The following is a 13581-nucleotide window of genomic DNA, read 5'->3' on the forward strand; positions in this document are numbered from 1 at the left end:
TTTGTTTTCTGGTCACTAAAACAATTAAACTGATGTTTCCACCCTGGAATTCAATGCCACAATGACTGTAACATTCAAAGTCAGAGTCGTGCAAATCTTGGGTTGGACCCCCATGATGATCCCAAGCATCACCTGCATTCCATGCGGTAGCTATTGGTGCGTTTGGGCGTCACATGTAACTGGAAATGTTTCTTCTGTTAGGTTCTATAGTGACTTTTTTCGTAGTCATTTGCATATTTTAGTATTATGCCCCCAAAATCAAATATCCCCTACTTTTTTTTAATAGTATATTAAAAAGGGGACAACAGTTTACACAGCATACGATTTTATATCGAAACAGGTTACACGGTTGTAAGAATAGTCTACATAATACTTAAAAATAACATGTTTTCATTCTCTCAAACTAGTTTCGAGAGAGAGGAGAGAGAGAGAGAGAGAGAGAGGTGGGCTTTAACGTCAATTCAAAACAAACTAGATCATTTCGGGACTAACATATGGTTAAATTTTATTTCAATAATTCACAAGCGCGTATGGGTCTTTAGCCGCGGAAGGAAACCGGCGGACCCGGAGAAAACCCACGACCCTACTCCTTGTCACGTACAACCGGGGAATTGAAACCACGTCAGTTGACTCAATTGCAGACCTTATTATACAACGCGCCTAACCATTCGACCATCCACCCCCCTAAGAACCTAAATATACTAAACAGCAAAAGAAACGTCAGGTTGGTATGTTACTCTGAATAGACGCATGCATAAAACTTGCCAAATGTTTTTATTGTATATTTGTGACCACATCTCCAACTTTACCTGAGCAATAAGGCTCCTTCCCAAACACAGAATTGAACCCAGGAAATGTTCTCAAAAACGCAACCTGACTTCTGAGATGGTAATGTCCATGATTTTCATGTAACTCATGACCAGCCCTATAAAATGCACCCCCATACCAGAGAGTGGGTCCTGTAGTGTTCCAAAATCTTGGTCCAGGGAGAGGAGCCGGCATCACAGCAGTGCGCTACGTCATCGATCAAGCTCTCAGACCACACGTCATACCACATTTCGCACGTCATCGAAACAACGTTTTCCAGCATGACAACGCCCGTTCCCACATCACCAGAGTTACTCGGGACTTTCTACAGCAGAACGCTGTCAACGTTGTGCACTGGCCCGCCCTTAGTCCGGACTTAAACCCGATTGAACATCTTTGGAATGAAATTCAGAGGAGACTTAATAACGTCGTACCGAGACTAAACAAAGCCGATGGATTGCGCCAGGCTTTTCTGGGAGTGTGGTTCCAGGTGCCAATGGCGTTCATCAATCGCCTGGTCCACTCCATGTACAGACGCTACGCTGCTGTTATTGACACTCGCGATGGACACACCAGATACTGATGTTTAGACTGTGTACAGACTCTAAAATTGCTTTGATCCGTTTTGTAAGTCGTTCTCTAGAATGATTTGATTAAAGTGCCTTTCTGATTTTGAAATCGCACTGACGTTTGTTTTTTTTGCTGTTTAGTATACTTAAAAATAACATGATTTCATTCTCTCAGCCTAGTTGAGAGAGAGAGGGTGGGGGGGGTTAACGTACACTCGACCCAAACCAGGTCATTTCGGGACAAACATATGGTTCAATTTTATTTCAACAATTTGCTTGGGCGTAGGGGTCTTTAGCAGTAGGAGGAATTCCACGAGGGTGGGCAGGCAACCCTACTCCTTGTCACTACAACCGGGGAATCGAAACCACACCAGTTGACTCAATGACAGACCTTATGATACATCACGCAAACGCTAATCATTCGGCCATCAACCCCCCCCCCCCCCTAAATATTATGCTATAGGTATTTAGAATCCATATTTTATCAAGCTGTGGCAGGATAGAGGAAAACTGTTTTGCTGGTTTTATTATCACGTTTCAATTGTTGAACAATTTGATAACACTATTTGTCTCAACTCAAATCCAGTGCTTGATAAACTGAGGCAACTACTAATACCCATAGAGGGGACCTTAATATCAATGCCTTTCTTTTCTGCCCCTTCCGGCTACTGGAGACGGACACAAGCCACGTAGTAACAAGTTTATTACCTATAAAAAATATCAGTTAACATTTTTGTTTCCATTCAAATCCAAACTTGGAATTCAACTGTTAACTTACGATTTATAAAGAAACTATAAAACCACTGTATTTTAATTTATTCAGTTAAATTGCAATAATTATGCCGTTTTGCTAATTTAAACATAAAAAAGCAGAAAACAAATGTATACATTATTACAATATATTATTTAATTTGACAAAAAATTTACCAATTTTAAAATCTGTTCATTAATAATGAAGTAATACAGGTTAGTAAAAAGCTGGGTGAAAATTTCATCCAACTTTTACAGGTAAATGAAACATTACAGAATTTACATTTCACACTAAGATTTCTCACCTGCCTCTTTATCATGGTTTGGCTAGATACCTAGTTTAACTTGGTTCCTTGTGTAAGGGATCATTTGAGTGAAAAAGCCTTTGTTATAGTTACATCTTTTACAAGGAACCAGTTGATATATCAAGTTGCCTCACTTTATTTCATCATTGACTTGTATCAAAAACTGTTGGTTATATGTCATTGCCATGGCAACATACATGTTGTATATATTGTCTATTATCTATGCCTACCATTTTTATAACAATGTCAAGACTAAGGTCCGTTGTTTTGTTTTTAGGGTAAAAATGTCAGGACTAGGGTCAGGTTTTGTTTTTTTCAACTGAAATCAAATGGTGACCCGCCAGGTTGAATCTCATGTACAATACAGCTCCATCTTTCTGGTTGGTATTGGTTTATAAATGATATATTTATATATATATATATATATTCCAGTGTATATAACTGTATTGAATGGCAGTGTTTACATATTGACTATACTGATTATAATACACATCTATATTTCGTTTTATTTTTTTAATACTTTTGATGGCCTACACTAAATGAAGATCTGACAAGTTGTACTCGAAGGTCAAGTCAGGGGTCAGTGGCTTTTGACCCTATGACATCAGACATTCAATTAACCAATCAACGTTATGAAATGAAATGAAATGTTGTTTAATAGCACGTCAGCTCCAACCGGGTTATATTGCGCCAAACATATGGTGAATCTATTGAGACAATGTTTCTAGTGGGTTACCCACAGTTCCACATATCGCACGCCAAGAAGTCGCCGTAACAGACTGTTTCATTGGCTTATCTCTATCATCATCCAGAACGAGGGTTATATAACAACTCTTCCAGATCCTAGTGTAGTAAATACAAGTAAAGGAAATAGAATCTGTGTTTTAACCAGATTGATTATGACACATATGTTTTGTCCGTGATGTATTATCGTGGGATTAACATGTATGCAATACTGAGCCACATTTTGGCAAGACAGCTACTAACTTTTTTGAAAAGGAGAGAGAGAGAGAGAAATGGGGTTTAACGTCTACTCGACACAAACTGTGTCATTTCGGGATTAACACATGGTTCAATTTTATTTCAATAATTCGCTTGCGTGTAGGGGTCTTTAGCAGTGGGAGGAAACCGGAGGACCCAGAGAAAACCCACGAGGTTGGACAGACGACCCTACTCCTTGTCACATACAACCGAGGAATCGAAACCCTGCCAGTTGACTCAATGACAGACTGTATGATACAGTGTGCGCGTGCTAACCATTCGGCCATCCGGCCATCCAGCCCCCCTTTTTGAAAAGGATATTTTTCGAGAATCCCTGTGATATGATTCATGCCAAGATTCTTGCAGACATAAATATCTGAATTCAACAAATTTTCATCACAGCCAATATAAGGTAAAAAAACCCAACTCTTACGGATAATTCACTGTATTTTTTTGACAATTTCTCTCACAGATTTAAGAACATTTGTAGAGAAATGAAATGAAATGGGGTTTAATGTCCTACTATTCTGCTCCGACTGGGCTAATAAAGAAAGGGGTACACCATGCAGTGTGCTATGAGGAAAGTTTTGTCTGGACAGCGGTGCTACAGCCTACTCTTATATCGAGTGTGCACGGGACCTCGTTTTTTCGTCCCATTTGAACGACTATACGTTGTCCCTTGCCAGGCCCTCGATCTTTCACCACTGACAAGGGGGGGAATCGTGCCCGAAAATCCTGATGAACTTTCTCCGCCAGCATAGGGATCGAACATGGGACTTCCAGGTTAGTAAGCCAATGTGTTACTCACTGAGCCACCTTGACTCCCCAGTTGTAGAGATTTCTAGCAAAAACAACGTCTCGAATTTTAAGAGAGAACGAGATTGAAATGTGGTTTAACATCCACTCGACACAAACTAGGTTATTTTGGGACTAACATATGGAAGGTGGTCATGGGAGAAAACCCACGAGGTTGGACAGGCGACCCTACACCTTGTCACGTACAAGCGGTAATCAAAATCCGCCAGTTGACTCAATGACAGACCTTATGATATAACGCACATGCGTTAACTTTTCGCCCCCACCCCCCTCAAGTTTTAAGGCATGTAGAGATTCGTCAACATTAAATAAAAACAGAATAATTTGCCAGGAATAAAATAATTAAAAAAATAATAAATAATTACATCGAAATAGCTGCGTAACTTATATAATTACAAATCAAGCTGTCGACAGGCTGGCCACATGAATATAAAGGATCAATATAGGCCCATTTATAAATGATGGTGATCGTACGATTAGTTTGAGTCGTGACTAGTGATTGGTTAAAGTTACATTTCATCGTCCAATCCAAAATCTTCTTCTGGAAAATCCCCAACTTCTACAAATAATGGTTTAACAAATCCTCCATATTTGGGCTGACATTCAAAATATCTTTTACCATTAACGCTACAAATATAAAAATAAAAATTTGTTGTAAATCTATGAACAAGTATGGACGTACAATCCGATAAATATGGTCAAATTCACTATCCAGTGCATCCCTGATATTAACAGACATTCACTTATAATATGTTGATAACACTGAGAGACCCCTCACCATCTCCACGAAATGTCGCTTTAATTAAAATAGTAATTCTGTTCCATATTATCTTTTTGTAACGTGTGTCAATTGCTAATTCCAACTTGGGTTGTTAAGGCAATCTGTTTCACAGAGAATTACGAGTCTCGTATAATATCTCTGTCATAGATGACTGCCTTAACACGTGCTGTCACAGCACGCGGTGTGAATCATTGGCTGAATGACGCGTGCATTGTTTACATAAGACATAACTGCTTCGGAGAGAATGCTGCACTTTAGTCATTTTAATACCTATTTACACTAAATCGGAAATAATTTTTAATTACAAATACGTCTTTATTTATTTTTCCAATAAATACAAAAAATATTTTAGAATTTAATTTGTCGCAGGAAAAAAGTTAATATTTCTAGCTCATTAAGCCGCATCAATGTCATCCTTATCAGTGATTGTCGCCGCCAAGCAAATATTCACTGCGGATCAGTGTGTTGTTAAGGCTGGATCAAATGGAAAGAGGTCATAAAAGAATTATCTCCCTTTTGCTAAAAATTTGTTCATGTTCCCAACTGGAATCAGATTTGTCATCAATTCTCTGTAAATACATTGATACACCCATATGATGTATGTCTGTAATACATTGATACACCTATATGATATATCTCTGTAATACATTGATACACCCATATAGACCGGGCGCCTGCTTCAGTTAATCATACTAAGAGAGGGAAATTGTCTGATAGGGCATAATTGTTTGTCAATGCCTACTAGTCAAACATCTGGATTGCTGCCGGGAATTAACCTGCCCATTTAGGTGGTGTGGGGGCCTAAAGGGAGCCCATTTTCTGACCAGTTGTAGTGGTACATGTAGGTTGCGTTAGGGGTCATACGAGCTGCTTTTTGACCCTATGATGTCAGCCATTTGATTAACCAATCAGCGTTGATGTTTCTAGTGGGTTACCCGCAGTTCCGTTCAGTTCACCACATGCCAAGAACTCGCTGTAACAGACCATTTCATTGGCTAATCCCTCACATCATTCAGAACGCGGGTTATATAACAACTCTTTTAGATCCTAGTGTAGTAAAGACAAGTAAAACGAACGAAATAGAATCTGTGTTTTAATCAGATTGTTTGTATCCTGGAGTTTGGTGATATAAATATCTTACCTTCCATCGTTTTTACCGTGTGGTTCATCATAATGTATCCCAACCCATATACCTGGTTTAAAATCTGTTGTTCCTATATATTTAATCGTTCCTCTCCGTGTAGGCTGTCCTGTAACTCGGGTTTCACATCTAAAAATAAATACAAATCTTTAAATAGATCAGAGGGAACTTACTGACAAACCTTGGGACACAAATGCCAGTTATCCTGGCACCTTACTTTTTTGACAAATCCCTGGGACCCAAATGCCAGATATCCTGGCACCTTTTTTTTTTGACAAAACCCTGGGACCCAAATGCCAGATATCCTGGCACCTTACTTTCTTGAAAAACCCTGGGACCCAAATGCCAGATATCCTGGCACCTTACTAACTGAGCCACTACGACTCCCCCATTATAAATTAAAGGAGCTAAATCACTAACATATAGGACCTAGAAATTGACACAAATGGGTCGCAGCATATATAATAATGTCATATGAATGTATATAAACTGAAATATGCCAGAAGTCCCAATCGAATGGCAATCTCTAGCACCTGGTTATTCAAGCCTACACCAATAGTATTTATTGCGAAAACTCTCCAGATAAGAATATGTGTGTCACCGTTTGACATGACTTGTGGAATGTGGAATATGTCTAGCCTCGTTCTTCGAGTCCCAGGGGATCACGTGGCTAAGTGGGTGAGACGCTGGCTCGCTAGCCTGGAGGTCGGGTGTTCGATCCCTGCATTGGCCAAGAAAGTTCATCCAGATCTTTCGGCGTGGTTCCCCCTTGTCAGTGATGCAGGACGGAGGGCCTGACAAAGACAGCTGTCTAGTCCTTCAGATGAGACGAAAAACCAAGGTCCTGTGTATACATTGGAATGCACGTAAAAGATCCCTTGGCACGTAAGAGTAGGCGATAGTGCTGCTGCCCGGGCAAAATTTCCCACATAGCACACTGTATGGTGTATGCCCGTCTTCATTAGCCCAGTATAGAAGCAGAACAGTAGGACGTTAAACCCCATTTCATTTCATTTTTTTGAGTCCCTTGTTACAAATGGCATTATGGTACACGATTCGTGAACCAATAGTAAAATGTTTATTTTGTCTTAAATATTGGATATCAGAAGCGCATCTTTTCCAGGTGAGACCATAACATCAATATTGATTTAAATTGAAAAATAATTTGTGTTTTCAATGTCGAAGTCTTTGGATGATGCTGAGTTAGCAACTTTAAATACAGAAATTAGAGAAACTTGAGCAAATCTTTTTGTATTTTCCTGTAAACTCTACTTATTCAGGGTGGGGGGGTTGGATGGCCGAATGGTTAGCGTGTGCACGTTGTATCATAAAGTCTGTCATTGAGTCAACTGGCGTGGTTTCGATTCCACGGTTGTACGTGACAAGGAGTATAGTCGCCTGTCCAACCTCATGGGTTTTCTCCAGGACCTCCGGTTTCCTCCCACTACTAAAGACCCCTAAGCGCAAGCGAATTATTGAAATAAAATTAAACCATGTGTTAGTCCTGAAATGACCTAGTTTGTGTCGAGTGGAAGTTAAACCTCATTTCTCTCTCTCTCTCTATTTGTTCAGTTTATAACTAAGAATAACGTCAGAACAAATAATGGTTTCTCATTATCCCAGTTGGTGCAGAAAAGTAGGATGTTAAACCTAAAACCCCATTTCATTTACATATACTGCTAGCAAACAATGGATGCTCCCAAGCTAATGTGCACACCAGACCTCGGTTTTTCTGTCCTATCTGGATGACTATACATTATCTCTTGCCAGGCCCTCTTTCCTCCACCATTGACAAGGGGAATTCGTACCGAGAAATCCCGATGAACATTCTCAGTGAACACAGGGATTGAACACAGGACCTCCAGCTTAGCGAGCTGTCTTACTCACTGAGCCACCGTGACGCCCCTGGTAAAAGTGACTTAAACGAGAGGATGCTTTTACTAACCTATCACCAACTTTCATGAGAGGATGCTTTTACTAACCTATCACCAACTTTCATGAGAGGATGCTTTTACTAACCTATCACCAACTTTCATGAGAGGATGCTTTTACTAACCTATCACCAACTTTCATGAGAGGATGCTTTTACTAACCTATCACCAACTTTCATGAGAGGATGCTTTTACTAACCTATCACCAACTTTCATGAGAGGATGCTTTTACTAACCTATCACCAACTTTCATGAGAGGATGCTTTTACTAACCTATCACCAACTTTCATGAGAGGATGCTTTTACTAACCTATCACCAACTTTCATGAGAGGATGCTTTTACTAACCTATCACCAACTTTCATGAGAGGATGCTTTTACTAACCTATCACCAACTTTCATGAGAGGATGCTTTTACTAACCTATCACCAACTTTCATGAGAGGATGCTTTTACTAACCTATCACCAACTTTCATGAGAGGATGCTTTTACTAATCTATCACCAACTTTCATGAGAGGATGCTTTTACTAACCTATCACCAACTTTCATGAGAGGATGCTTTTACTAACCTATCACCAACTTTCATGAGAGGATGCTTTTACTAACCTATCACCAACTTTCATGAGAGGATGCTTTTACTAACCTATCACCAACTTTCATGAGAGGATGCTTTTACTAACCTATCACCAACTTTCATGAGAGGATGCTTTTACTAACCTATCACCAACTTTCATGAGAGGATGCTTTTACTAACCTATCACCAACTTTCATGAGAGGATGCTTTTACTAACCTATCACCAACTTTCATGAGAGGATGCTTTTACTAATCTATCACCAACTTTCATGAGAGGATGCTTTTACTAACCTATCACCAACTTTCATGAGAGGATGCTTTTACTAACCTATCACCAACTTTCATGAGAGGATGCTTTTACTAACCTATCACCAACTTTCATAGTCTCAGCTTTCTCCTTCTCAAGTAAATCTTGTTGCAGTTTTTCTTCCTCTTTCTGTTTCACAAGTTCAGGATTAAATCGACCCATTTTATTTCTTTCTTTAAACGCTCGAACGGAATCTGGTCAAAAAGTTAAAAAATGCAATTCAACAAAAAATTTCACAATATAAAAACAAATCTAAAATAAATAGGTGGCATTCATTAATTACTTACAGTGTGCTATAAGGGAAATTTTGCCTGGACAGCAGCACTACGGCCTACTCTTATATCGAATTCCAACTGCCAAGGAATCTTTTATGTGCACGCCAATGTATACATGGGGCTTCGGTTTTTCATACTATCTGAATGACTAGACAGCTGTCCTTGTCAGGTCCTCCGTACTGCACCACTGACATGAGGAAACCATGTCGGAAAATCACTATGAACTTTCTCGACCAATGCAGAGATTGAACATGTTTGCAAAGCATCCATCAATCAAATTCGATAACTCAATTAGAATCAAAGTTATTATGTTGTTTATACAGAGAGAAAGAGAAATGGGGTTTAATGTCCACTCAACACAGACTAGGTCATTTCGGGACTAACATATGGTTTAATTTTATTTTAATAATTCACTTGCGCGTACGGGTCTTTAGCAGTGGGAGGAAACCAGAAGACCCTGAGAAAACCCACAAGGTTGGACAGGCAACCCTGCTCCTTGTCACATACAACCGGGGATTCGAAACCACGCCAGTTGACTCAATGGCAGGCCTTACGATACAGCGCGCACGTGCTAACCATTCTGCCATCCAACCCCCCTAATTGGAGTAGAATATACTGATTATTGAATTGTCAAGACATTCAACTGATGATCATCTACACCAAGTTTAAACAATCTATTGAAGTTAAAAACAAGATTATTCTCGTCTAAAACAATAGGATGGATGAAGCTTAACCTGAGTTTCTACTATCTTAGTCTGCTTACGTTTCTTTTTTAGAATGTCGACTATTTCTTAACACTGGCTTAATATTCCAATATTTTTGAGAATCCTATCAATGAATGGCTCTATTAATTTCTTAGCCTGTGGTGATCAGGTGTGAATCATTCTAATTTCTTAGCCTGTGGTGATTGGGTGTGAATCATTCCAATTTCTTAGCCTGTGTTGATTGGGTGTGAATGATTCTAATTTTTTTGCGTGTGGTGATTGGGTGTGAATCATTCTAATTTTTTTAGCCTGTGGTGATTGGGTGTGACTGATTCTACTTTCTAAGGTGGGTGTGAATGATTCTAATTTTTTAGCCTGTGGTGATTGGGTGTGAATCATTCTAATTTCTTCGCTTGTTTATCGGGTGTGAACTGTGAATCATTCTAATTTTTTAGCCTGTGGTGATTTGGTGTGAATGATTCTAATTTCTTAGCGCATGGTGATTGGTTGTGAATGATTCTAATTTCTTAGCCTGAGGTGATTGGGTGTGAATGATTCTAATTTCTTAGTTTGTAAATTATTATAATTTCTTGAACTGCTAATATTATACCTGTTCTTTTAGCGTATTCTTCTTCATCTAATTCAAATTTTTCTACTTTCGATACATCATCAAATTCTCCAGCTGTAAGATTTTTATCCTCGACCTAGTCGTATAAAAACAACAATATGATCACTAGGGTCTTCCTTATTTTACAAAATTTTTAAAACCTAAGGGGCTACCTTCAATTTATGTTGGAATCGATGAGAAAAAAATGGAAAAACATAAATTTAAAATTTTTAAAGAGGGTGCTACAGTCTATCACAGTTCGAACAAAAATGTGACTTTTCAATATTTTTTTTTATTGTTTCCCAGTTAATTAGAATGTGAACAAGACAACAATAATATTTATAAAGCTACACAAGTAAGTAAATCCAGTGTTTTATACAGAGGTTCGAAAATTGGCAAAATCAAGATTTTTCCTGAAATTGTGTCTTTTTCCTAGACCTTTACTTCCAGCCCATTTGTTGTGGCTTCCGGTGTCAAGGGTCTGTCCTTAGATTGATCTTGTTTAGCTTACACTAAACAACTTGCATGTTCATGTTCTTTTCATCCATTATGTACAATCTATGCATTGTGTTACCGTACTTGTTATGGTTTTCAAAATGTAACAGGGTCAAAGTTCACATTCTATAAATACTTACATGGATCCTCATTCCATCATCAATGGGATAAGAACCCAATAACGCTGAATCATCATCTATTAAACACACAAGTTTATTGTCTTTATTATACAGTTGTAATTTCATAGTTTTCTGCTGTCCTCCTGTTAACAGTTCTAACTTCCCCTACAAATACATACATAAATCATGGTAAGTTATTGGTCACTCAGGCTGGGGACTCAATTAAACAGCCAACTGTGAGGCTGATTTCCCCTGCCACAATCACAAAATAAACTGCACATTTATCTTCTTGAAAAGTATCGAGCAATCAAACTGATCATCTATACTTCGTCTAAACAAAAAAATGTTCATGATCCTACTCAGTCAAGGTTTTGAAGTACATGGTAGTGAAACACGTGTATATACTTAGTTTCATCACTCTTCATCAGTTAGAATCAAAGTTACCTTGTCCCAAAGCATCTACAATTAAATTGCTTAGCTCTGCTTAGTCAAGGCATTCACTTAATGAACATGCATCTACACTAAAAACATTCTACATTGTACATGTACTTCAATTAAAAGCAGAGATGTTATGTTCCAAAGTCTTGATCAATCAAATAGCTTATTGCTACTTAGCCTAAGCAGAAAATGCTCATCATCGAACTTAGTCAAGCTAATGATATAATGAATCTATACTCGAAGTTTCATCGCTCGACCAATCAGAAGCAAAGTTATCATGTTTCAGTCTCAATCAATCAAATTGATAATCTTTCTTATTAGTCCTGTACTGTTTGTATTGTACTGTCTGTCACGCCAAATTTAACCTTGCCTTATAGTTACTACATTCCTCCGTAGTATTCCTTATATGGCATGGAACCGTTGATTGGCTGATAAATGATAGCGATCGATTGTGCAAGCATATGTATCATCATCTGAAAATTCCCTATTCGCCGTGAATTTAAAATGGAGTCGCAAACAAAAGTTGTTCTTTGTGTATATAAATGGTGTGGACAAGTTAACTGGCATTTGGTAGGCCTACCGTAATTATTTAATGCAGCCTTTCTTAATCTTAGTATTCTTAGTGCCATAATATTTAATAAGGAGACCCAGACAACTTTGATGACATAAATTATAAATGAATTACAGCATCCAGGGAGGACAAAACCCCAAAGCAATAATAATAACAACAAAAATCAAAAAAAAAAATCAAAAAAAATCAAGAACATTCTAGACTAGATTAGCATCACAAAGTAACATCATTCACTCATTGCTGCGGTGAGTCAGTTCTTCAGCATGAACATACAAACCTTGAAATCTAGAATCGTTAAATTTTTCGGAAATCGCTTCTCCGCCCCAAATTGATTGCATACCGAAGTAACATTAATTGTCACTGTACTGTCACTAATAATTTGAACACCAGACATTTTTGATCAGCAACCGGTGGGACAACAAACGATAAATGAAAATTATGAACAACACGTTTACTTGACAGCCGACATGACATGCGTGTTACGGTCACGTTACCTCAATCACGTGACCACAAAATAAAAACATTTCGTTGCCAACAATATCATTTTTGCAAATATTTTCAATTTCAGCTATCTCAAATAGAGTTTTAATGAATATAAATAACAATTAATGCCCTTTTTAATTTTTTTAGGATCTAAAAATCTGTTCTTGAAATGGAAGTGATGTCATTACGAGAATAGGGGAAAATAGCATGGCGGCCACTGACAAGCAGTGGTTAGTTATCGAGGACGGATGTTTATCCGTCGGAGAAAACGTAAAACATGTAACATACCATTCATCTCTTAATTCCGTCATACTTTCCACAAAGGACAAGTGTGTTAAAATTTTAGACGCCACCTCTGGCGTTATTTTACAAAAATCCCATCTCTGTGGTAAGTAGATGATCGTATTGAAATCTGCAGTCTCGCAGTGTTTTGTAAATTTGGAATGGGAAGTGATTACAGATCTATTTTTGGAAACAATATTGTAGCTTATTAACGAAATATATTAATAAATGAAATTGATATGTGTTATGAATCTATGCATTGAATTATTTTGGTAATACATAGTTTAATAAGCCTTCACATTGGCCCCCAGAATTTACTTTCTTCAACAATATGACAACATCATCATTGTCACAGTCACACGGAAATTATCATTTATTTATGTTTATTACAATGACCAAACTGAAACTGAAATCAACATTTATAAATCTTTTTGTCTGTAATGGGTTACTATACCTTATTTGTACATTGGTTCCCCAGTTAATCGTAGTAAAAGTTCATTACTAATTACTATTGCATGTTGATGTTTTTGAAGGGGGTGGGGGAATTGGGTACATTGTGTATTATATATATCATAGAATTAAATAAATTGTAACATCTAAGCCGTATATCTAAGCCATCTTTATGTATTGTGAAAGTTAAGTACA

General features: G+C 37.9%; 1 protein-coding gene across 1 annotated transcript; it reads right to left on the minus strand.

Annotated features, from left to right (window-relative positions):
• Positions 1 to 2177: 2177 nt before the first annotated feature.
• On the minus strand, positions 2178 to 12662 carry LOC126822749 (tubulin-folding cofactor B). The gene is made up of 6 exons (XM_050551806.2): positions 12449 to 12662; positions 11184 to 11327; positions 10552 to 10645; positions 9021 to 9156; positions 6151 to 6279; positions 2178 to 4855 (listed from the first exon to the last, which is right to left on the minus strand). Exons 1-6 carry the CDS (start codon positions 12563 to 12565, stop codon positions 4738 to 4740), a joined length of 738 nt encoding a protein of 245 aa, XP_050407763.1. The 5' UTR covers positions 12566 to 12662; the 3' UTR covers positions 2178 to 4737.
• Positions 12663 to 13581: the final 919 nt, after the last annotated feature.

This window comes from Patella vulgata, chromosome 5, assembly GCF_932274485.2.
Source record: "Patella vulgata chromosome 5, xgPatVulg1.2, whole genome shotgun sequence".
In the NCBI taxonomy this organism is placed as follows: Eukaryota; Metazoa; Mollusca; class Gastropoda; family Patellidae; genus Patella; species Patella vulgata.

Excerpts from the sequence above, each read along its gene's own strand:
- LOC126822749 (XM_050551806.2), bottom strand. The coding sequence starts at position 12,565 with ATGTCTGGTGTTCAAATTATTAGTGACAGTACAGTGACAATTAATGTT. Across the intron at positions 11,328-12,448 it reads TAACGATTCTAGATTTCAAG|GGGAAGTTAGAACTGTTAAC; the intron begins GTTTGTATGTTC and ends ATGTATTTGTAG. Across the intron at positions 9,157-10,551 it reads AGAATACGCTAAAAGAACAG|ATTCCGTTCGAGCGTTTAAA; the intron begins GTATAATATTAG and ends CTTTTTGACCAG.